This window comes from Corvus hawaiiensis, chromosome 8 (genome assembly GCF_020740725.1).
Source record: "Corvus hawaiiensis isolate bCorHaw1 chromosome 8, bCorHaw1.pri.cur, whole genome shotgun sequence".
Classification (NCBI taxonomy): domain Eukaryota; kingdom Metazoa; phylum Chordata; class Aves; order Passeriformes; family Corvidae; genus Corvus; species Corvus hawaiiensis.
The window spans coordinates 18,319,963-18,342,299 of record NC_063220.1 but is presented as its reverse complement, the minus strand read 5'-3'; the positions used below and the strand labels follow the sequence as shown (position 1 = coordinate 18,342,299).

Below are 22,337 nucleotides of genomic sequence, written 5' to 3'. Positions count from 1 at the left end.
GAGGGGTTTTGTAGATTGGGGGTTTTGTTGTTGTTCCAGGGTTGTTTTGTTCAGTTAATTAACTGAAAACTCAGGTATCTGTATCAGGCTTTGCTGGGACTCTACTGCAACACTCTATGCCACAAACTTTGAAAATGTATTGTGGAAAAGAAGAAACCTGATTCCTTGTGCTTTCCCTGCAGGCCAGGTAGATCAGCTGTTTAGGCAGTGACTGTGCCTCAGCTGGTCTCCTCTTGTCCCTGCACATAGCCCAGCCCAGAGCAAAGCACTGGCCCAATTCTGTAATGGCAACACTTGAGCAGACCTCATTTGGAAAGCTGAGCTTCAGAGCAAATGGTGCAAGCTGTTTATTGTCATAGCTGCTCTCATATTACCTTTATGCTTTATATTTTATCCATGAATCATGTATGGGCCACCTGCCATCATAGTGTTTTTCTAGGTTTGTTTTGCACCTGCCGCATTTGGATTGAAACTCATGTCTGTGTTCCCAGACACTGCATGTTATTTATAGTTTTACTTGAATGACTTGGGGGAAGAAAGGACCACTCACTAAGTAAATAATAGGATTATATTCAAATGCCCAGCATAACAACGTGTGGAGACATTCCAGGGAGGTGAAAAGGGAGTGAAGTTTTCTTTCAACTTTAATTCTTCAAAGTTTTGGTGAGAAATGTCATAAACTCCCCTTCCTCCTTTGCTGCTTCTAGTCAGGAGAAATTATTTTGGCAGTTCTATTGAGCTCTCTCTTAATTTAGAAAGCAGTATGGATGCTCTCTAAAAGAAACTTATTTAGAATCCCCTCTCTGTGTTATCTTTATCACCTAGTTGGAAGTTAATGCTACTATTGTCTTATTAATCACACTGAGATTTCACGATAGAAATGTTTCAGAAGCAGCAGGAAAAGGTGATTGGTGGAACCAATATCTGGAGTTTGGTTTTGCTTCAAAGAGGTCTTTGAACTCCTAGTCACCCAGTAGGACCATTCCTACTGTTGGAGATATTTAGAATGTTAGATGTATTTTGTTTTACTTCTTCACGTTTGTCAAAAAGTCAAGGTCTTGTTTTTAAAGCTCTGAAGAATTGGACAGGCTGTGATGGACCCTTTGCAGCACTAGGCTTTGCTCTGCAGCTCCTCACACTGTAAATGATTTACCTTTCCAGGAGATCGCCTTGGAAATATTCTTCAAAAATGGTTACTCCAGGTTTCTTGTCTTCCATGACAGTGACCGAAATAAGATATTTAAAAGGTAATGACGAGCTCATAATGACATGGGAATGCTCCTGGTGATGCTCCTGGTATACCACCCCTATTTATCCTGGTGTCAGGTGTCTGTGTTGTGTTGCCACGGGAACTTTATTTTCCATTTTTTCCTTGAGCTTTCATGGGTTACACTTTAGCTATGAAATTTTCCTTTTTCTGACCTGTGAATTTTTCTGAGCATTATATAGCCATCTATAGCCATATATAGCATTATATAGCCATCTAATGTGTAGGACTTTTCTAGCGCCCAGTCATGTGTTCTGTGTCCCTGCATCCCAGGAAATTTTGACTGTAGCTGTTTTCCTTCCTCCCACTAAGACTAGAACCACTTCCACTTCACCTCACTGTACTGGGTGGAAGGTTTCTTCCTGCTTTCTTCCAACCCACATAGTATCACTAGATTCTTTAGGAATAACATATTTTTGTCTCTCCAACTTTATCTTTGTAGAGTTAACTTTTAACAATGGCATTTTAAAAAAGATTCTCCTTATGTGCTTGCCTTGTTTAATGGAACTTGAATGTAAGACTATGAAGTGATTAATCTGCACTTTGTTTTCTTGCATGTTTTTGTCTACTGCAGTTCTGGCCATTATATCAGGATTACTATACATTCACTGGCCTTTACACAGGAAAATCCACTTCAGTACTAGTACTTCCTGTAGTAAATTCTGCAGCCCGAACTGAGCATTGGTACTACTAATTTCTAAAGAATCATAGCAATTCCTTCTGCTCCTAAAATCTCTGAGCAGTTCCTATTCCAGTATTGCATTAAAAAGTCAGTGCAGATTTATCTGTTCTTCCTTTCCAGTGTGGCTACTTAGAGTCACCAGGATCTGCTCCAAAGCCAGCCCTTACCTTTGCTGTCTTTGAGTTCTGACAAGTATCTCTTGGGGGAATCTTTCAAAGGCCGTTCAAGACACGGTTTTGATCCTCAGCTGAAGGTCACCAAACCTATATTTTTCAAGGGTATAGTTTGTCTGATATCATAAACCCATAGCAAATGTAAATATGAATGGCTGAGATAAGGGTTGGTGTTCTTTCTGCCATTTTTGCTAAGTAAATGTCTGAATGGGTTCTTATTCTCTGACTTTAATAGTACCTTAAATCAAAAGTCCATAACCCTATATATAATTTCAAAGTCCTATTGGGGAGAGAAACTGCTTTTATCCAGCCCATAGCAACTCCTTAATATTAGATGTATGCTTTTGCCTGTTGTCTTGCAGCTTTGTCCCAGGTTAGAGTCTTGGGAAATGCTGTGGCTTCCTGAAGAAAGTTGTGAGGCCACAGCAGTTTTACAGATATGTAATATGTTGTAATAACCATTTGCATAACTATAATGTGACCTTTCATATCTCCTATAGATTTTGCTCTTTCCAACCTGCTTTGAAGTCAAAGGGGATAACGGAAGAATCCCTAAATATAAGGTAAGACAGAGGAAACCTTGGATAACTGTAATAAGTGCAATCGTGTGAATAAGTTGCACCTTAAAAAAAGCATATAGAAACATACCTATTTGTATCCTCCCTTTTAAAGATTCAGAGGTGTTGCCAGAACTTCAAAAAGCATTCTAGCATACATCATCACAGCATGAAGATGAGTGTTGAAAAGCTGACTGTGCAGAGATGATTAATAATTATTGTCTCCTTAATATCACTTTATTGGTAAACTCTACACAGATGGTTACTGTAGGAAGAGACAGTGAGGTGAGGACAGAGCTAATCCATACTGCTTTTGCATAAAGACCTCTTCATTGTGTGCTTAGGGCAGATGGTGAGAGATGTACACATGGATGTTTTGGCATGTTGTATTAGCTGCACAGTGGAGATTCTAACGTGTCCCTCAGATTTACCATTGCAGGAAAAAAGTTTTCTCCCAGTGGGAGGTGCTTGAGAGAATGTTTCATGCATCTCATGAGTTACTGTAAGTTTTCTCAATTTGGGTATCTGGGGAACACAGCCCTAAGTGTCTAATTGGTGTCCTTTGAAATGATTGCTGAGGCCAGAATTCTATTGAGACCTGAGGTGCACATTGCCCCTGAGCTGTTGTAGCCTGTGTCAGCTGTACCCATTTTAATTTTCAGTCTACCTGTTGCAGATCATTACCTATCTTGTAAGTGAGCATTTTCACCCCTGAGCACCAGTCATCAACTGGCTGAAAGTATCAGTGCAGTATGGAAACAGCTCTGGCTAGCCCATGCCAGAGGTGGTGGCTGACTGGGGAGCATGATGTCTGTTCTGTGTAAACAGTAACTCACCCTAGGATTTCCTTTCCCCCTGCTTGCTGGGAGCTCAAGAGGTGTGAATGTCTTGAGAGAAGATGCATTACAGCATCAAGAAATGTGGGCATTAACTGGGCTGGTGGTTACTGGGAGAAACACTTGACTCATGTTTAATCTGAGAATTTGAGACAGGCTGCATGCCTAGGTCTAAAGTAGCGTGTCCTGAATTGCAGTAAGGCTCTGCCTTCAGTGTTACTCCACTGGCTGAGAGAAGCCCCTATGCATCTTACTCTGAGAACATAAAGGGCCTTTGGCATAACTTTGGCTGGACCATGTTAGAGCATAAACTGAAATAAAATAAATGTAATATAGTACCATTGCCTAAGTACTGAAGCCAGAAAACTCATGCTTAAATTAAGGAAAATAACCTCAGTAGGTGTGCTTCCCTTTACCAAGCTCAGAACTAACAGACTGAGGACTTGATGAGTTTACTTTTCCCTTGTTTGAATTGTGGAGCTGCTTCAGAGTTAGAAAATCTCAAAAGTAGCACTTGAGGCTCCTTCCCCATCTAGGAGGACAATGGCCAACTTCCACAGCATTCCAGCTTTTCCTGCCATACCTGAGACACGGAAACAGACTAGACTAAATTCTTTGCCCAGACACATTATTAATAATTGCACAGTTGAAGCATGGAAAGAAGAAAATACTAGTTTGATACATCATATGATATTGTGGTAATAGAATTTCTGGTAAATCCCTTATCAGTTTTTCCACCTAGTCCATAGGAAATACACAGGAGTTCTGACTCCCAGGCTCTACTGTAGTAATTTAAAAACTAAAGTGCTCCTGGCACTTTATTCTTCATATAAATATACTTAAATGTTTGCCATCACCATAGGTTATTACAGCCACTGCCAGCCCTTCTCATGTCATGCATGAGTGCTTTTATAATCTGCTCGTTGCTTGTCCCTGTATATTGCTGTTTGCAGGATGTCAGCACTTTCTGCCCTAAGGATGTGATTTGAGCAAGTGAATGTGTGTGCTCAGGTGCACATGTGCATACGTACATGTCAACAGAAAACTAAAAGTGCTGTGGGGATACCAGGCCTGACTTCATCAATTCACAAGCTGATTCTTGGTTCATGGAACACAGTGACTCTTCTTCTCTTAATCACTTTATTCACTGCTTAAGTGGTAAGCCTGGGACCCTTATAAAGAGAAATATTTTTCCTACCTGTTCTCCCTTCTACATCTTCCTTGGAGAGAGACTCAGAGGCAGAGAAAACACTACGAGTATGGGATGCCATGCTGATTGTGTTGTGCAACTTGGAGATTGCTGCACCTAGCTATAGCACCCAAAATCCCAAAGAACTTGCAGAATCTGGCCCCTTGATGGCAACCAGGATCACTAGTTATCTATCTCTAAGCATTGTGTTTGCACTGCTTAGTTACTCCTCAGCATAACACTTGTGTTTGCTGCCTCTGCTGAATTGAACAGGCTCACTGTTCCTACACTGGCAGTGCCTGTTTGAGACTCTGAGACCTTGGTGGCAGCCACCAGCAGCAGAAGGTTCCCAGGTCTGTGCCTTTTCCTCCAAATGGTATTTACTGAGACTGGCTCAACTGTGTCTCACGCTACGAAAATGAACAGAAATAATATTTGTGGCTTAGTGGTGGGAATGGATTTACTACAAAAACCTATTTTTAAAAAGATCCCTTCACTGGACATTGCACATGCAAAAGACCCCAAAAAGCCGAAACCTGGAGAACATGTTGTAGGGACAGGCCCAGATGGAAATAGTCTTTTCCAAATATACACATAGTTTAGTTGTTCTGGTTTTCATTTTAGAGACCATAGAGGTCTGCTTCTAAAATGAAGTCGATCTTTAAAGAAGCAGAACTGCAGGAAAATGGAAGAGTAGAGAGGTAAGCTTTTTATTTGCTTGGGCTGGGCTTCATGGAACACAGTCTGTTGAGTGCCTTGGTATATTTCAAGGATTGGCGTCTTTCATTCTCCATTCTTCTTGGTTATCCCTTGCAGAGGAATTGGGTGTAACGAGTGAAGGGAAACTTGGCTTATTTGAGGAGCCGGGTGTCATGTCCTCTAACTTGTGCAGCTCGTCCCTCTCACCCTGACATGTCTGCAGGCAGGAGCTGCACAGGTCTTTCTTTTCTACTAAGTAAAGCGATTCTATGCGTTTAACGATGTCAATCGGCTCTTCTTCCTCTGCAAATTCTGGTAAAGGGTTTCTTTTTACATTCAGTTTCTCAAGCTTGGGGAGTTTTTTCACACTCTTCGGGATGATGGTCAAGGCGTTGTCAAAGAGACCTAGCTCAGTAAGTTCCCTTAGAGTCCCAAGAGTGGTGGGAATAGTCTCAAGACGGTTCAAGCCAAGGTTGAGAATACGCAGGTTCCTGAGCAGGGTCAACTCTTCTGGTAGAGCTTTCAACTTGTTGTTGCATAAATTCAGGTAAGTAAGGTTGTGAAGTGTGCCTATTGCTGCAGGCAGCTCATCAAGCTGATTACTATGCAGGTCCAGCCACATCAGATTCTGGAACTTCTCAATGATGTTTGGAATCTTTTTTAACATGTTTCTGCTCAAATCAAGTTCCTCCACGTCAGCCAGCTCCAGAATGCACTTGGGGAAGGTGGCAATGCCCATTTTGCTTAAGTCAAGACGGCGCCTTCCATTAAAAGCTACACGGACTGCATTTTTGGCCACTTTCAAGGTGATCCTTTTCCCTTGTGGACCTTTTCCCTTGGGCGGCATCTCTCTGCTGACAGACAGACAGACCAGACTCTGTGGATAAAATGTGACAACTCCAATACAGCCTTTGAAAGCCATGGCTGTTAATCACACAGTTATAATTAATATTACTGCTAGACTCTTCAGAAGTTTTTTTTGTTTTGAGGTCAGAACTTGTCGACTGCAAAGCTGCAAGTCTGAAAATTCTTCCTGAAAGTATTTTGAGTAGGTGAAATTCTAATAATTTGCAATATTATTTCATTGCAATGTAACACCTACATTACATTACAGGGTGAAATTACAAGTGGGAGACATTTGCCGTCTTTCATTCCTAAATACTGATTTGAGCTTAGGATATAATGCAACTGAATGAAATATGTTATTATCCATCAGCCAGCTGAGGAGTGGAGCAAAATATATTGTGGGTGTCAATCCAGTCCTTAGAGACTGCATTAAAAGAAGCTACCTAAAATTTTCTTATTCTACCAGATCAGCAGTTGCCATCTTTACAGACCTGACATTTGCTAACAGGTTGGTTAAATTTCCTGTGTAATGGACTTGAGATTTCATCTTTGGATGTTACTGAAAGATTAAATGTTTAAAGGAAATTATTAAGAATTTTGTTTTGACCAGGACTCAGGAACACATGGTGGGCTCCCAGACTGGCCAGAACTGTTGGCAATTCATATATCACCTACAGGACAAACTGCAACAGGGATTGGTGTCAGTGCTGCTTAATGACATGTTAAACTGGGCCTTGCTAAGTGTCCTCTCCTCTGGATACTCTAACCTTGTTATTTTATTCATGCTGGGGGATAGAGGGTCTGCAAAGGTGCCATGCCCTCAGAAAAATGCATGTAGGTGTAGTAGTCAGACTTTTGACTCATACTGATTCTCAGCATGTGTTACATGCTTCCTGGAGGGGAGGCCTGTAAAAGTATAGTCCACTTATTCTCAGGTTTGGTGAACTCTTTCTAATCAAAGGTCATCAAATACAGCTGCTAATTATGCCTAGTGGCAAAGGAAATAGGCCGATTCCCTGGAAATGGATGACAATGTCCCTCTCAGTGAGGGTTCAGAGAGGAGCACAGGTTACATCTGAGTAATGTCAGGTCTGGGTGCTCTGGCATTTAATTGTAAAGAGTCAAATTGCAGCTTTGATGAATGATTGTTTAGGACAAAATACGGATTTGTCTACAATACATGTCCCTATGTTCATTACAAACCCTTCAGGCTTTTTGGCTACTCATTAATCATGTGTGAATACATGAAGGGGAAGCTCAAGTTACAACTAAGGCGTTTCAGCTTCTTTTCAATTACATGCCATAGCCCAAAATAATGCAAAAGCATTAACCCAGCGACCACCCACTCTCCCAAGAGCTCTGTAATGAGGCAGATGCTTCAGAAAATACTGGAAGCAGTGCAGTGGATTCAATCTTGCCCTGGGGGCATGTTCCAGAATAGGTTTTTTGTTATTTTACATGAAAATATTTAAACACAGTTAAATCTTTCTGTGTGTCACTCCCATGTTTCTGTCTCTCATGAGTACTTACAGGACCATATTACCAAGGGGCAATGTCGATGCTATTCTATCTATATGTTGACTGGTAACTGAAGCAAAGTGTAAGTACTCTTTCCACCTTTGTTGATGTTAGCGTAAATAATTTCCCCAGGAGTGAGTAGAAAGTTCTGGAGATCAAAACAGCAGGGTTTTCTAATCACAGCTCACTCATTTTAATGATTTTATGCAATATCCTTGTTGGCAATTCTGTGAAGATAAAGTTGAGCAGCATGGGGAGTGCCAGAGCCCCACTGCTGGTACAGGACACCCTGAGCCCTTTCTGGTGCACAGAGGTGGGGTAACTACCATGCTTCAGAAAAAAGATTTATAGGGGAGCTTTCTTACACGTTGGCAGGATGAAGAGAGACTTTCTGCCTCCTGTAATTGGCATGAACCAGGTGACCTTTGGGTCCAACTTTTTCTTTGTTGGAATTTCGTGTTGGACGAGTTGACCAAGACATTCAGTGCTTTTTGATAAGTGAAGCTTCTCAACCAAGTATGCCTTTTAAAAAATTAATGGGAGCCTCAAGGAGAAACACGTAATTTTTTCCTAATTTCAGTATTATAATTTCTTTTAAAACGCTTTTTTTAAACATGTTTAAAACTCAGAAAGAAAACATTCAGTTCCTATTAATTTTTTTTCTATTAATTTTCATTTAAATTCAAAGAGGGAATCATTGAGCCAAAATAGTTTCCTTTCTTACTTTAAAAAATACCATCTAGGCAAAGAATCATTCGGTTGTGCTGCTGTTCCAGTAACTGGTTCCCAGTGCCGGGGTCCCTCTGCGCTGTGCGTGCCTGGCAGCACTAGAGGGAGCCTGGCGTACAAGGTTCAGTGCTGGAGGCTTGGCACGACTAATGCTGCAGTTCAGCCTGCTAGGTTTGCATATTTCTCTGTCAGTAACACTTTCCAACCTGTTACAAAGTTTGAACCTGGACCTTTCAGGTTTTTAAGAATTCCTAACAAACAGATCAGTGTGATTTTTCTGAAGACAGATCTCTTTGTATGATGCACTGCATAATGTCCAGACTCCAAAGAAGTTTCTTCACTCTGCCTTCTTTAGTTGGGTTTTTTAAAATCCAGCTGTGAACTTCTCAGATGCACCGATCAAGTCCCTAGGGAGTGCTCACTCTTTCTAAGTGCTGTTTAGTTTGGGTTAAAAGTTGGAGCCACATTCTGGGCTTTGAAAACTATGATTTGCAATTCCAAAAATAGGGATTAGTACTAAAGGACTGCAGAAACATTTTAGTGCACTCGACAACTTGAAGGGGATGGATAGCTCTCCTGCCTCTGCATGCTTGGAAACTAATTATCAGTGTTTTACAGTGCTGCAGCTGGAGATAATGGAGCTTACTTAGCCACATCTCTTTGGCTCTGTGTGAGAGGGCCTCAGTTCTGTAGCCACTGATATTAAAAATTCAGGAATCACAGGAGCCCTCCTTGCTTAAATGTTAATTACGCCTGTTCAGTCTTATGCTCACAGTGCATCTCCTGGAATGGCAGAGGGAGAGGTACGTGTGCTGCCCTACCACCTAAGAAATGATGAGACTTCCCACCTGCACCCCACTGCCAGGTTCACCCCCCGGAGTTGTTGACAAGCCTTTTGCTGGGGTGGAGGGTGCTGTATTTCTGTGATAAGGTCTCACTAAAATGGATCTTGACTAGAAAACCCTTTCCCTTTCTATCCACACTTGGTAGAATCTTTTGCCTGGATGGCGTTTTAAAAGCCCAGAGCTTTAGGAGTGTTTAATAGGCCCAGAGCTTTGAGGTTGACCTGATACAGAAATTAACAGAAACTGTGTGTCAAGGGCATCATGCTGTCTAGGGTGCTCAGTTTGCTGGGAGCTGCAGGGAAGGAACAGACCTGAGCATCAGTACTATCAGTGTCTCTCTGAGGCAAGGAAGGATTGGGGATTATTCCTTATCTGCACTTATGCACTTGCACAGGGGTCAGTCATGACCCACTGTATCTTAAGCCTGCCCTAAGAAGGACATCTGATCCTAAAAGACTGCACATTTGGACCCTGAACATTTCTTCTTCCTTTCCCAGCACAGGCGAGAACAGAACTGACCTTCTGCCTGTAGCACTGCCAGGTGTTTCAGGACCTCTTCCTCTATGGTTCTGCCTGTACAGAATAATCTTAAGCCCATCTTGAACTACCCTGTGAGAGATTTCCTCTGTCTTTCGTCTTGGAATTCTGCATGCTGCAGAACAGGCATGGCAAACCCAGTGGAGCTACGCATTCCCTGCACCTCTCTGGTGCCAGGAAGGCTGTGAGGTGACATGTGCTAATTCACCCATGGAATAGGTGGTACAATCATCTATAGTGAAATACTTGCATGCAGAGCTTAAAACCTGCACTTGTACAGCAAATGATTTTGCATGAAGCCAAGCAGTTCTGCTTTCCTGGTTAAGAGCCTGTTGCCATTTCTTGTTGGATACAACCTGTTGTGGAAGAGATTCATTCACTGACTGTTTTAAATGCAGTCTCTTGCTAACAGGCAGGTTTAGATTAAATTCCACCATGAGTACATAGTTTGAGAGACGTTTCCTTCCTCAATTTTCTTACTTTTCCAGGTGACTTCAGGGCCACCATGCTATCACACAGTGCAAGGTCACTTGCAAAACCAAGGCCCACCAAGAATAGGCAAAAATATTGTTTCATCTTAACAATTCTGCCAGGCTGCCCCCCTGCATACGATCTTACCGGTTAGCAGCTAGAAAGCTACTAGAGGGCGAGGTGCAGATGTCACAAGCTGCTCAGTTTTTCTCAGTAGTGTGGGCTGAGCATTCATAGTCTGTTACTGTGCAGTTGTCCTCTGTCTGCTCTTCTTTGAATAATGAATTAGTCTTTCAGTCTGTAAACAGACCTATGAGCAGGGAACACAGGACAGTTTCCTTTCCACAGTCCTGTGAATTCTGAGTCGTACTTCCTTGATGGAAAATGGCAGGCCGTCAGGAAGGTTGGGTGAGCGTGCCAGTGGAGTGGCAAAAGGGTTTCCCCAACCCCAGGGTCCTGCTCTTCAGTGCTCCTTCTGCACCTTATGAAACTTGTGTTACTAAGCAACAGGAGTGCTACGCCCTTGGAGATTATTAGCATAATGGTTGGTTCCAGACTGCAAGATCGAGCTGGAAAGAAAAGAACTGAATGGCATGCAGTGCCTGGAAATGTTAGATTTCAAATTATGCGGAAAGAAAAAGCATCTGGAGCTCATTAGAAGCTGTTAGTCGGCTTCTAACACTGCCTTAACTGTCCATTTTAGTCACTTGACTATTTCATTTTACTTGGCTGTAGCAGAGTGAGAGATGCTTGTCTGTGAGTGTTAAAACTCACAATGTTTGTGATACCATCCTTAGTACATGCCAAATGGGATAGATGTGGACAGAGGAGGGAAGGCTCATTCAATGGTACAGCAGAGACTATGAGCTGCAATTTATCTATCTGTGCAGATCGATCTATGTATCTATCTATCTATCATATCTATCTGCAATATCTATCAATCTTTGACCCTTCAAAAGTGCAGTTGGTACAATGATTTCACTCTGGAGCATGTCAATTTACTGACATTTTTCACTATGAGGTTACCAAACTCAAGCTTTTAGTAACCGATTGCAATAATTTCAAAATAATACCTGAAAGAAATTCTACTATGGAAGAGAAGTAGCTGAGTGGTTTGTTTAGGTATTATTCACAGGAGATGCAACATTGAGGCCTGTCTCTCACTGATAATAGGTCCAAGATATTATTGGCATAAAGAAGCTGATGATGTTTATGTACTTGTCTGATTCCAGGGTTGGAGATTGAATTCTGCTCACCTAAACAAATTAATTGAATTTACTCAACGTGTTTCTTCATGACCTGAAGTATGCCTGAGTGCAGCATCTCCACAGTGGAAAAGTTATACCTTTAAGCACTGTGAATGCACATGGTGCATTTCCTCATGAATGAGGGAGATTCCTTTCTCCTTCCCTAGCCTCTTCAGGACACTCTGGTTCAAGGAGCCCTACTTGAATATGGCATTTATTTTTTATTTTGAATTACCTCTCTATTCTTTGAGCACAGATTAAGAATACCCGGAAGGTGGACTGATACAGTCAAACAAGGAAGATATGTTGTACCTTTATTCTAAAGTAATCTAACCTAACACTTTTCTGAGTTTGAGAGAGATTTGACTGTTTCACAAGGGAAGCTGGTATTTCTTTTTAAGTCTTCTTTCCTTTTTCAATAGTATGACTTGGACCTAAGTTGTGGCTTACCAGAAAGGAGGTTTTCCTTAAAAAATCTTTGGTAATTGCAAAGATTCTTAAAGAAAAGTGGTTTTAGGAGAGCCTTGGCACAGTTTTTCAGACTGTAGTCTGGAGGATGGAAGAAAGAAAAAAAAAAGAAAATTAAAGCAGTTTCGTGAAATCTAAGAATCTATTAAGTTTATTGGAAGTTTAGTACTAATTTTAGTGAGGGCAAAATCTTATCCTTTGAGATTCTCATCTGCAATGAATCTCCAAATGGGTTGAGGTCCACTGGCTATCACAAGAGTGACATCATAGTCTGATGTTAATGGGAGAGGGATTAATAAATCATGTATAGTTTAGCCAAAGGTGGATCATCGTTAGTACACATTGTGTTTACATTCTGCCATGGCTGGTGCCCTATAAACATATATCTTGTAAATTAAGATATACATAGATCTGTAGGTACTTCTCTTGAGTTCATATAATTTCACTCCCTCTGGAAGTTTAGTTATTTATATCTATAAAGCACTTCAATTTCTTTTACAAATCAGCCTTTGATTATTGATTTATTTTTAAATGCACTTAATGTGGTTGGATAACTGACCTTCATCTACACTGAGCTTTTGCTGTGCTGTCTAGAGAGGTGTTGGCTGGAAAAATGCTAATTGGTTATCAAGGAGAAGGTAGGAATAGGCTTGAGCTGCCTGTAATGAAATTCTTGCTCCAAGACCCTCAGTTAACAGAGAATGGAGAATTTCAGATCTCTGGGGAATTAGAGGGATCATCCTCCCTTGTCCTCTGAGACCCAGAAGGATTGGCTTTTACAGGGAAGAGAGTACATTTAGCCTTGCTTATTTTCATGACATGGTGAATTTGTAAACCTCTTTGAGTTATGTAATGGCTCCGAAAGTCAGCAGAGAGAATTATTTTCACCCTTGTAGGGTCTTATTAGCTGTTTAGGGCTTGTGACAAGCAGAGCAAGTGTTTCACTAGGGAGTCATGGCACCCACAAGTCAACACATGTATATTTGCATAACATCCACACGAGACTGGCCCTGTTTAGTCCTGTGTATAGCATTTTTATAATGCTTTCCCCTGCTTCCTAACTCAGCCAGAAATCCAAAATAAACCTGGGTGGTTTTAGTGAGCAAGTGTGCCCCTGTGGAAAGGGAAGAACCTAACTTGATCACTCTGTAACAAACAGCCTAATCCAACCACACTTCAAATAATGCCGGGAATCCTGATCCTGTTCCATCCCTTTAAGATACCCTCTCTGAGTTCCAAATGTGTCTTGGAGGCCTTACAAAGGCCACTGGGGCAAAGCTCTGTGAAATGTACATAGAGTGTGAGAGAGCTTAATTTTAAAGGGTAAGTGCTCATGATACCTGTTTTGTACTTTGGAGTTCCCACATTCATGAACCATGTGTTGCTCAAGCTGGGGGTGCAACACAACTACTCTAGTCAACAGAATTTCTTCTGATTTATACTGTGTAAATGAGATCATTGTATAATCTCTTCTTTTTTTGGACAAAGAGTGAAGGTCATATTTTTCTGTGCTGGACATGAACTCTACACCTTCTTGTGTACTAGTTTCCATAAACATTATTAGGTTTCATATGCTTAGCAGGAGAACTAAGCAAAGCTTAGGAATTGTAGACCATGTGCTAGAATTCATCCTAACTTTCATGCTTATTCATGCAAAATCTTTCTCTCAGATACACGCTTTTCTCTGTAGAGAGTCCTAAGCAAGGAATAAAATAATGTGTAAACCATAGTGTTTTTCCTTTATGTACACTCTTAACTGGTCCAGGATTGAATGGGCAGTAAAACAGTGATTCATAAACATGAGAGGTGGTTGACAAGAATTTACTACTGCAAATTCAATAAAAGGGTAATGATCATAGACTGTTCCAGTGTTTTATTTAGATCTTTGAAGCTACTTTGAGGCCTTGCTTTGTGGATTTCTAGTGTGATCCGATACAGAGCACAGGAGTGAAAATTAGCAACTAGTTATTCCTGCAGTAATTTTATAATCTATGCTGAACTGATTTCCTTACATTTCATGAAGTTAAAAGTCCTGACTCTGAGCTGGCACCTTAGGATTTGTTTTACACTCAAAGGAAAGAGCCTCTCTTACCACCAGTATCATATTGTGTCAGTAAGCCTGTTTACTTTGGCAGATGAAAAGTTTCTTCAATCTGTGTACTGGTTTTGACTGGGATAGAGTTAATTTTCCTCATTTTAGAAGAAACTTGCACTTGGATTTGTGCTGGAAGCTGTGTTGATAATTGAGGGAAGTTTTAGTTATTGCTGAGCAGTGCTTACACAGGGTCAAGGCCTTTTCTATTCCTCATACTGTCCCACCAGGACCATGAGCAGGCTTGGGGTGCACAAGAAGCTGGGAGGGAACACAGCCAGGACAGCTGATCCCACATGGCCGACAGCGTGTTCCGTACCAATCTATGCCATACTTGGCATATAAAGCTGGGGGGAGAAGGAAGAGGCAGGGACATTCCGAGCGATGGTGTGTGTTCTCATAAGTCATTGTTAGATGTGATGGAGCCATGGAGATGGCTCAACACCAGCCTGCCAACGGGAAGTAGTGAGTGAATTCCTTGTTTTGTCTTGTTTTGTTTGCATGCACATCCTATACTTTATCTGTTAAACTCTTAACCCACCAGTTTTCCCACTTTTCCTCCTTCAGTTCCACCACCCCTATGCAAGGGAGACTGTGCTGGGCTCATTTAGCAGTTGGGGTTAAACCACAGTAATCCAAATCTGTCATTTGTCTCAGTTTGGTCTCTAGATATTGACAAGAACAAGTCGATGGTCTTCAGATACTGACATACGTTCTGGTTCAGTGCAGTTGAAATGAAACTTTTGTTTCCTCAGAATCTTTGACTTTCTTTTTTCAAGTTAATTCTCCTGCTTTTAGTTGATCTGGTTTTTTTTATTTAAAGTTTTAATAACAAGTTGCATTTTGATAACAAAAAAGTGGAAAAGATATTTATTACTTCAAAAACATTAAAATGACAATCCATTTTTTAAGAACTACATTAGTTTCAAAGTGCTTTGTGCAAAAACAGTATTTGATTTGGAGACTGAGAGACTTCTGTTTTTAAGCCAGTGTTTTCTGAATGCTTCAGAAAAGCATGAGCTTTTGAGAATAAGGCTTCAGAATGGAAGCAGACAGGCGTAATGGTACCTGTCGTTAGCACTCTGTAGCTCTACAATGGCATGAGACTGGGAGTACAGACTGATGAGCAGTGTGGCTTAACTCAGAACAGCACTAACATAATCAATGATGCTCTGATTTTGGAATTATTTAGTCAATGATGAAACCTCAACCTTCTTCTAGTGTTGGTGTTCTCTTATTTCTGTGGCATGAGAGCGGGGGCACAGGGAGCACAGATGTTAACATGTTGGCTTTCTTTTATTGTTCTGAAGCAGGCTGTTTCAATCAAATGTTTGTTCCATACAGGAAGCACTCAGGAGGGGAAAAGACAATGCTCCAGAAGTGGCAGGTAAACTAAATCTTGGCTACACATGATTAAGCAAAGAATTTCAGCACACAGATATGTCTGCACACAGATACATGTGTGTGTACATATGTACCTCATGGCCTAAGCTGTTCTCTCACTGCTGGAGGTGAGGTTGTTGGCAAGAAGAGCACAGTATTTACATCTGGTTATTGCAGTTTTTGCTCCTCCTGCTATGAAACATATGGTGCTACTGTCTGGCAGATTAAGTGTGATTTTGTGCACAATTTTAAATTGAGACCAAAGAGAGCCACCTAGTTGAATGCCTGTTCACAGATCATCTGTACATCTAAATCAATGTGCCAGATGTTTTGCTGAGCTGGGAGATGTGTGTACTTTTCTGTAGTCATGATCTTGGTGACTCGAGACAAAGGAAGAAATCCATACCTTCTTATTTATATGTAGCACTTTTTGCAGCCTTTTCTGTATAGGCAGTTGTCCAGGGTTTTCCAATATCCAGACTGGATGCATTTGGCTCACTTTTAAATCAGGAAAAAGTGCTCTGTTATGCAAATACAGCATAAAAGCACTGCATGATTATAGACAAATGCAAATGGCTTGTCTGAAGAAGAGACAGAATGAAGACAGGTTCTGTTGAATGGATTGTTGTATAAGAGGTATTGTGTTGATCTGAATGGCAAAGGATGATTGATTTCACTATTTATAATTCTTTTCCTGGTGGACCTGGGAACCATAGGCTTCTGAGGGTGCCTTTGCATGGTTTTCAGGGGCAGAGTCTGTAGATTTTAATGCTTGTTTCCTTTCCCTGCAGAAGAGGGAGATCAGCAACTTTGATTACCTCATGTACCTGAACACTTTGGCTGGCCGCAGCTACAACGATTACATGCAGTATCCTGTGTTTCCGTGGGTCCTTGCTGACTATCACTCTGAGGTCAGTGCTTGCTGCAGAATTATATACTTTCTATGGTAGCAACTACACAAAGGATTGGTGAATTATGCCACTGAAGCAGAGGGGTCTAGACCAATGGTTTAAAATCTGAAATAGTTTGAACTGTACTGCTTCTATATAGATTAACCTTATCTTCAAGTCAGCATACTGAGGATCATGTTCTGTCTCACAAAGGTGGATGAACATCTGTTTAATACAGACCTGGTTAAGGACAGGTTGCATCAGCTCAGCAGATAGGTATGAACAGGTTTCTGTGACCACAGAGAAGAAGTTTTAGACAGAAAAGACTTGAGAGCAATATGCCAGCTGACAGGTCCTTTATTTGTGAAGTTCTGGAGGAGGGTGAACCTGTGATCTTCTTGTATGAGCAAAACATTCAACACAGTCTTGCCACGATCCAGTATCACTGGAATAGTCATGATGTCTAAGATCTTAAAATCTGCATCTCTGCTGGGTTTTCTTTTCAGACTCTAAACCTCACTAATCCTCATACATTTCGAGACCTGTCAAAGCCCATGGGAGCACAGACTGTGGAGAGGAAACGCAAGTTCATCCAGCGCTTCAATGAAGTGGAAAAGAGTGAGGGTGAGTGTTTTAGGAGACTAATAGACAGCAGAGGCTTGAGTCCCCTCGGAACATCCAAAAACTTTGCAGAGCTGTGGCTAAGGGAAACACCATGCCAAGGAGAACCCCTCTCTCTGCTGTATACAAGCTGATTATTGATTGAAAGAGAAATGTCTCCTGCAAATAATGCCTTATGTGCCTTGTACTGCTGAATTCTGTTCTCTTCCCTTGGACAGAAAAAAATGCTACAGCAAAAAGCAGTGTTCCCTGGAAAAGACTGTGCTGTTAGCTAAGCTGCACATGTTGGTCTTATTTGTTAGCTAAGCTTCATGTAGGAGGCTGCTGCACACAGGTTTAACTAACAGCTACCTTAAGAAAAGGAAACAGAATGTTAAGGCTGTTGACCTCTGGAGATCAAGACCTTATTGGCGCTACTGGAGAAAGGGATGGTCTGGAAAGTTAAAGGCCTTATTCTTCAGAAAATGAAATGTGGAAGGCAAAAAGTGAACATACTTCAGTAGTAACTGTGCACATTCAATGCACATATTCAGTGCAAGGTGTGCTTTAGCTCACAGGTCTTTGAGCACATCTGCTTAAAATACCTGTTCCCTATTTAGCTGTATTGTGGTAACTGGATGCTATGGGCTTGAAATGGTGGCATTTTGTACTGGAATCTGATTTGTGTGCAATTTCCAGGAGACCTGTCAGCCCAGTGCCATTACTGTACTCACTACTCATCAGCAATTATAGTGGCATCTTACCTGGTCCGAATAGAGCCATTTACCCAGACCTTCTGTTCTCTGCAGGTAAGGGGCAAGATAACTTCTTTCCTGCACCTTGTTATGAACTATTTAGTGCATTACAGAGGCTGTGTAATGAAGGGGGATTGCCTCTGACATTTTCTGTACTCTCTGTGTGGACTTGGGGCTTACTCAGGGCAACCTTTATGCCATGAATGTTGAATTCAGTGAAAACATCTTAATGGGACCATGATTGATGCAAGGGAGAAGGATTATTTAGTTTTGTGAGAACTGAGGCATGTAAACAGATAGCTAATATTTTATTACCTGTCTGACCATAGACTTCTGACTTTGGGGCAGATGAGACTTGGTATCATTTTCTGTGAGATGGTAGGTCTTCTAAGCCCAAGTACAGTCATGTGGCTACTGGCAAGCACTTGGAGCTTGCTGTGGTGGCATAAGGAGCATTCCTGGGCCAGGTGAGGCTATTTAGGTTCTGGTAGGTGTGAAATGATAGGGATCATGGGATCAACTTCCTGAAGAAGTGGGATGGGATTACATCCAGTGCTCCAGAAGGAATATTTTAGTGTAATCTTGTTCTGAACTTCTTACTGTTTATACAGTGCCAAGCTGGCTCTCACCATGGAATTGAATTTATGGAAATTGAATGTTGTGCGTACCTTTCCCATCTGCCCAGCATACAGGGGCACCAAATTTCCTGATAGCCCTTTTCAGCAGGCAGCTGGTAATGCTCAAGCAAATATACTTGGGCTGCAGCAGAGAGTTGTTACCCTCATTTCTGTAACGTGTTGTGTTGTAACAGGGTCTACCAGGAGGACAGATCCTCCAAGGTGTATTTTTTAAGGAGTATCTTGCTGAAATCTACCTATCCTTGTGGAAAAATACAGGAAGATAGCCAGGCCAGAATATTCCACATTTGGAGACTGCTGTATGGATAATGAGGGATGGCCATGTCTCCTGCAGCTTTCCAAGTGCTTTGCTGTTGTGGTTTGGGTTTTTTTTTCAGTGAACTAATACAAATAAAGTGCTGTGTTAATTAAGTAATAAGCCCTGTGATATTGGCTGTTACCAGCAGTAGCTGATGGTTTAGTGAACCACCTGAGGCAATGGTTGCCATCACACTCTGTGAGCCATATGTTAGCTGCAGTCATGAATGACTGTGGAGCAGTTATTTCTTGTTGTAAACAACAAAGGCTGCCGTATCTCCCTGGCACACTTTTCATGCATAATGAGTTCGCAGTCTGAGTGAATGCTTTGTGGCTGTGTTTGTGTGATTAGCAGGTAACCAGCAGTTTTGTGAGGATAGTTGTCTTCAAAGGCTGCTGAGATCTGAAGCACTCAAAATTTTGTCCAGATGTGGATCCACTGGAAGAAACAGTAGAACTCCTTCCATTCTTACTCTTTTGCTTTTATGTTGGTGCATGTTCAGCTGAGCTCATTGTTGTCATTTACCCCAGGTGACTGGTCCTATGGCAGCTTAGGAATTGCTAACTGTGAGATGCTGTCAGGCAAACAGCAGATCTGAGAAGTGTATGATCAAGTCAATGGCAGGTTGCAAAAAGAGAACTGCCACACTTAAGACCCTGGAAGGGTGCTGCTGCCTTTGGGAGCTGTGAAAGCTTCTCAGCATCTTAAAAATTGAAAAAGCTACATTTACATCTGCAAATGGACAGTCTGAATACATGACAAGGAAATGCAACAACTTGGGTGCACTCTGTGAAAAGTTCATGTTGGCATAACTTCTTCTTTCAGGTCAAACAGTTCGATTTGCACCTGACCACAGAAGGCAGCAGCGAGCAAGCGCTGCCTTCAGTAACGGGACTGTACAGGAGGAACCTTATTTCACCTTTTTTTAAGTGTCTTGAAATCTGGCTCTGGATAAAAGTTTGTATGTGCTGTGCATATTGTACTTGGAATGGAGGTAAAATTGGTTTATCAAACAGGTATTGGCTGGTACCTTCCACTTTACCTTGGTCAAGTAGCTCCTGGAATTCTTTTCAAGAATTGGCCTCAGCACCATAAAAGAGCAATAAAGGTTTCTGTGTTTAGTGTCTTTATTGGAAAGGCATTCCAGGACTCCATGTCTTCAATATTGAGATTTGCTTTTGATCAACTCATCTTTTTATCCCTTTTTATTCTTATCCCACTTTTGCACTTCAGCTGTCAGATTGACCTTTCCTGACATTTCCCTCTCAAAGGTACTTATAGAGAGCAGGGTCTTTACTCTTCATTGTGTTACTGACTCTTGAGCAGTCATTTAAGCACTACCAGCAGGTAATAACTTCTCAGCATCTCTGGGCATGTTGTAAGTCTTTGCACCATCATAAGCAACTCTTAGAAACACTTTGAGGCCTTTGGGTCTAGAGCACCACCAAGGTGATGCTTAGTGTTATAAATTTGTGAAGTTCTGACTTCTCTCCAGAGATCATTTTGCCTACTTGCTTTGTATATACCCTGCTGGACTGTAGTTTTTAAAAGCATATTTTTCCAGTATTTCTGATGACAGTAAGGCCTCTACTGAAAGGAAAGAAAACAGAGACTTACTGTGTCAAGCTGTAGAAAAGTCATAAGAGTTCGTTGTCTTGCAATCTAAAAGCATAAAGCAATTCTTGATTCTCTTTTTCCCTTTCAGTGCAGTTTTTGCATTCATAGAGAGAGAAAACTCATTAATTCTGATATAAATATATGCAAATAAATTTATTAATATAGGAAATGGGAAAATCAGTTATTGCTTCCTTTATAAATAATACAGGCTTAAGTTTTAAAGATATTACTTTTCCCTAAAATGAATTAGACAGCCAGGGAAAAAATCACATTTTTTCTTGGTGGTAATATCTTTAACCAGATTTGTCGCGCTAACAGCATTTCCTATGTATATATTATTTTTATTTAATACAGGTAATCTTTTTATTACAAATCATATTGTTTCTCAGGAGATTACCACCAGCTCTCATAAAAGCTGCAAAAAAAGATGAAAAAGCATCAATCACCACCAGACACAGCACACTGTGTGCAGATTAAATATACAAAGCCCTTTAATATGCTTCAATGAGATACTTGTTAGCTGTTGATTTATTTATAGTCCTCCTTCTACTCTGTTTTAATTTCAATTTGAATTTGACTCCAAGGGTCCCTGCCTAATAATGATCAAGAGCAAGATGACCTTGTGCATCAGATTAACTCCAGATAGGCTTGCTCATGTGATTAGCCACTTTTTCACTCTGTCCCTTGAGTGGGTGTGGGAAGGCTTCACAATTGTCACTGGTATAAAGAAGGACAAGAAGCTAAAGCAGAACTATGCTGTCATTTAGAGATGGGGCTGGACCAGAAGCCTGGTCACAATTCACCTTAGGGGAAAGAGGGGTGGGATCCTTCCATCTGGAATATATGCTCAGTTTTGGTGTGAGTCTATCTCAAAAGACAAGCAAGGAATGGGGCTTCAGCACTTAGGGGTTTTTTGACTACTGTCTTCTAATAACTTAACCATGAAGGTATTTTCTCCCTCACAAAAGATGTGGCAAAAATTACTTCTTGACTTGCAGTTGCCAGACTGAGCAGAGCAGATCTAAAGGAGTTGCAACCTAAGTGTGCAAGTACTCAGGGGGAACAAAAAGGGCAGTGGTTCTTAGCATCAGAAACCCATGTGGGATCTGCTGCTGGGGTTCTTCTGGTCCGTGGGAGTGGGATCCCATCCTCACAGCATGAGAGTGCTTAAATGTTGTTTTCCTATGTGATAGATTGCAAATCAAAACTTCAGCTGATTGTTACTGTACAGAAGTACAACATCCTCCTCATCTAGCACATGCAACAGTCTACAGGCAGAGAGAAAACTAACTGAAGGTTTTGTTTTCCCTAGAGGTCAGCCACAGACAGAACCTGACTGCATCTCATATCTTTAACAGATTGACTCTTGCACCTTGTCTGTGTTTTAGTGTCTTCATTATGCAATCCCACTGGCTTATTATTTTTGCCTAGGGAAGCAGCTTTGAGGATTGAGTGGTTGAGGGTGAGCAATCATTCACACATGTTCACTGTACTGCAGAACTATTTAAAGGTACTCATTCTATCTCTGAAAATCTCTCTTGAGCCCTGGCAGTGGGATGTACTGTTATGTCCCATGACACATAATCCAAATTAATTAACCCCAAGGAGAAATGTCTATATTAGCTTGGGAGCACTGCTGCCAGCACCTGAAGTAGGTATTGAGAAACAATTCAGTTCTGTCACTTTAATACAGTTAAAAAGTCAGCTTTCCTCTAAAACAGTTTGATTTTTCTGACAAACTCATTCAGATGATCTCCAAAAACTGATTTTTATTTGGTTATTTCCATTATTATAGAAATTTTATGTTACAGTAAGTTCTTTCATGCTCAATGTAGGGATTCATATGTAAAGGTAAACCTGGATTTTCACAAATGCATACAGCATCGAAAATCCCATTAGGAAATTCTGTAGAAAATATGGTTTAATTAGGAGGCACATATCCTTCATTCAGTAAGTGACTTTTTTTTTAAAATTTCCTCTTGAGGCCTTAGTTCAGAATA

The 22,337-nt window shown here is 41.1% G+C and overlaps 2 protein-coding genes across 3 annotated transcripts in view; one reads left to right on the top strand and one right to left on the bottom strand.

Moving 5' to 3' along the window:
* The window catches only part of WDFY4 (WDFY family member 4), a 124,845-nt gene that overhangs the window by 80,542 nt on the left and 21,966 nt on the right, over nt 1-22,337 (top strand). For both annotated transcript variants that reach the window (XM_048311655.1, XM_048311654.1), the window contains exons 46-51: nt 1,162-1,247; nt 2,623-2,685; nt 15,501-15,543; nt 16,331-16,450; nt 16,936-17,053; nt 17,729-17,838. In XM_048311655.1, the coding sequence (XP_048167612.1) occupies nt 1,162-1,247; nt 2,623-2,685; nt 15,501-15,543; nt 16,331-16,450; nt 16,936-17,053; nt 17,729-17,838 (540 nt within the window). The remainder of the gene's footprint in view (nt 1-1,161; nt 1,248-2,622; nt 2,686-15,500; nt 15,544-16,330; nt 16,451-16,935; nt 17,054-17,728; nt 17,839-22,337) is intronic.
* LRRC18 (leucine rich repeat containing 18) lies at nt 5,188-6,394 on the bottom strand. The gene has a single exon (XM_048311657.1). The coding sequence runs from the start codon at nt 6,323-6,325 to the stop codon at nt 5,471-5,473; it is 855 nt and encodes a 284-aa protein (XP_048167614.1). The 5' UTR covers nt 6,326-6,394; the 3' UTR covers nt 5,188-5,470.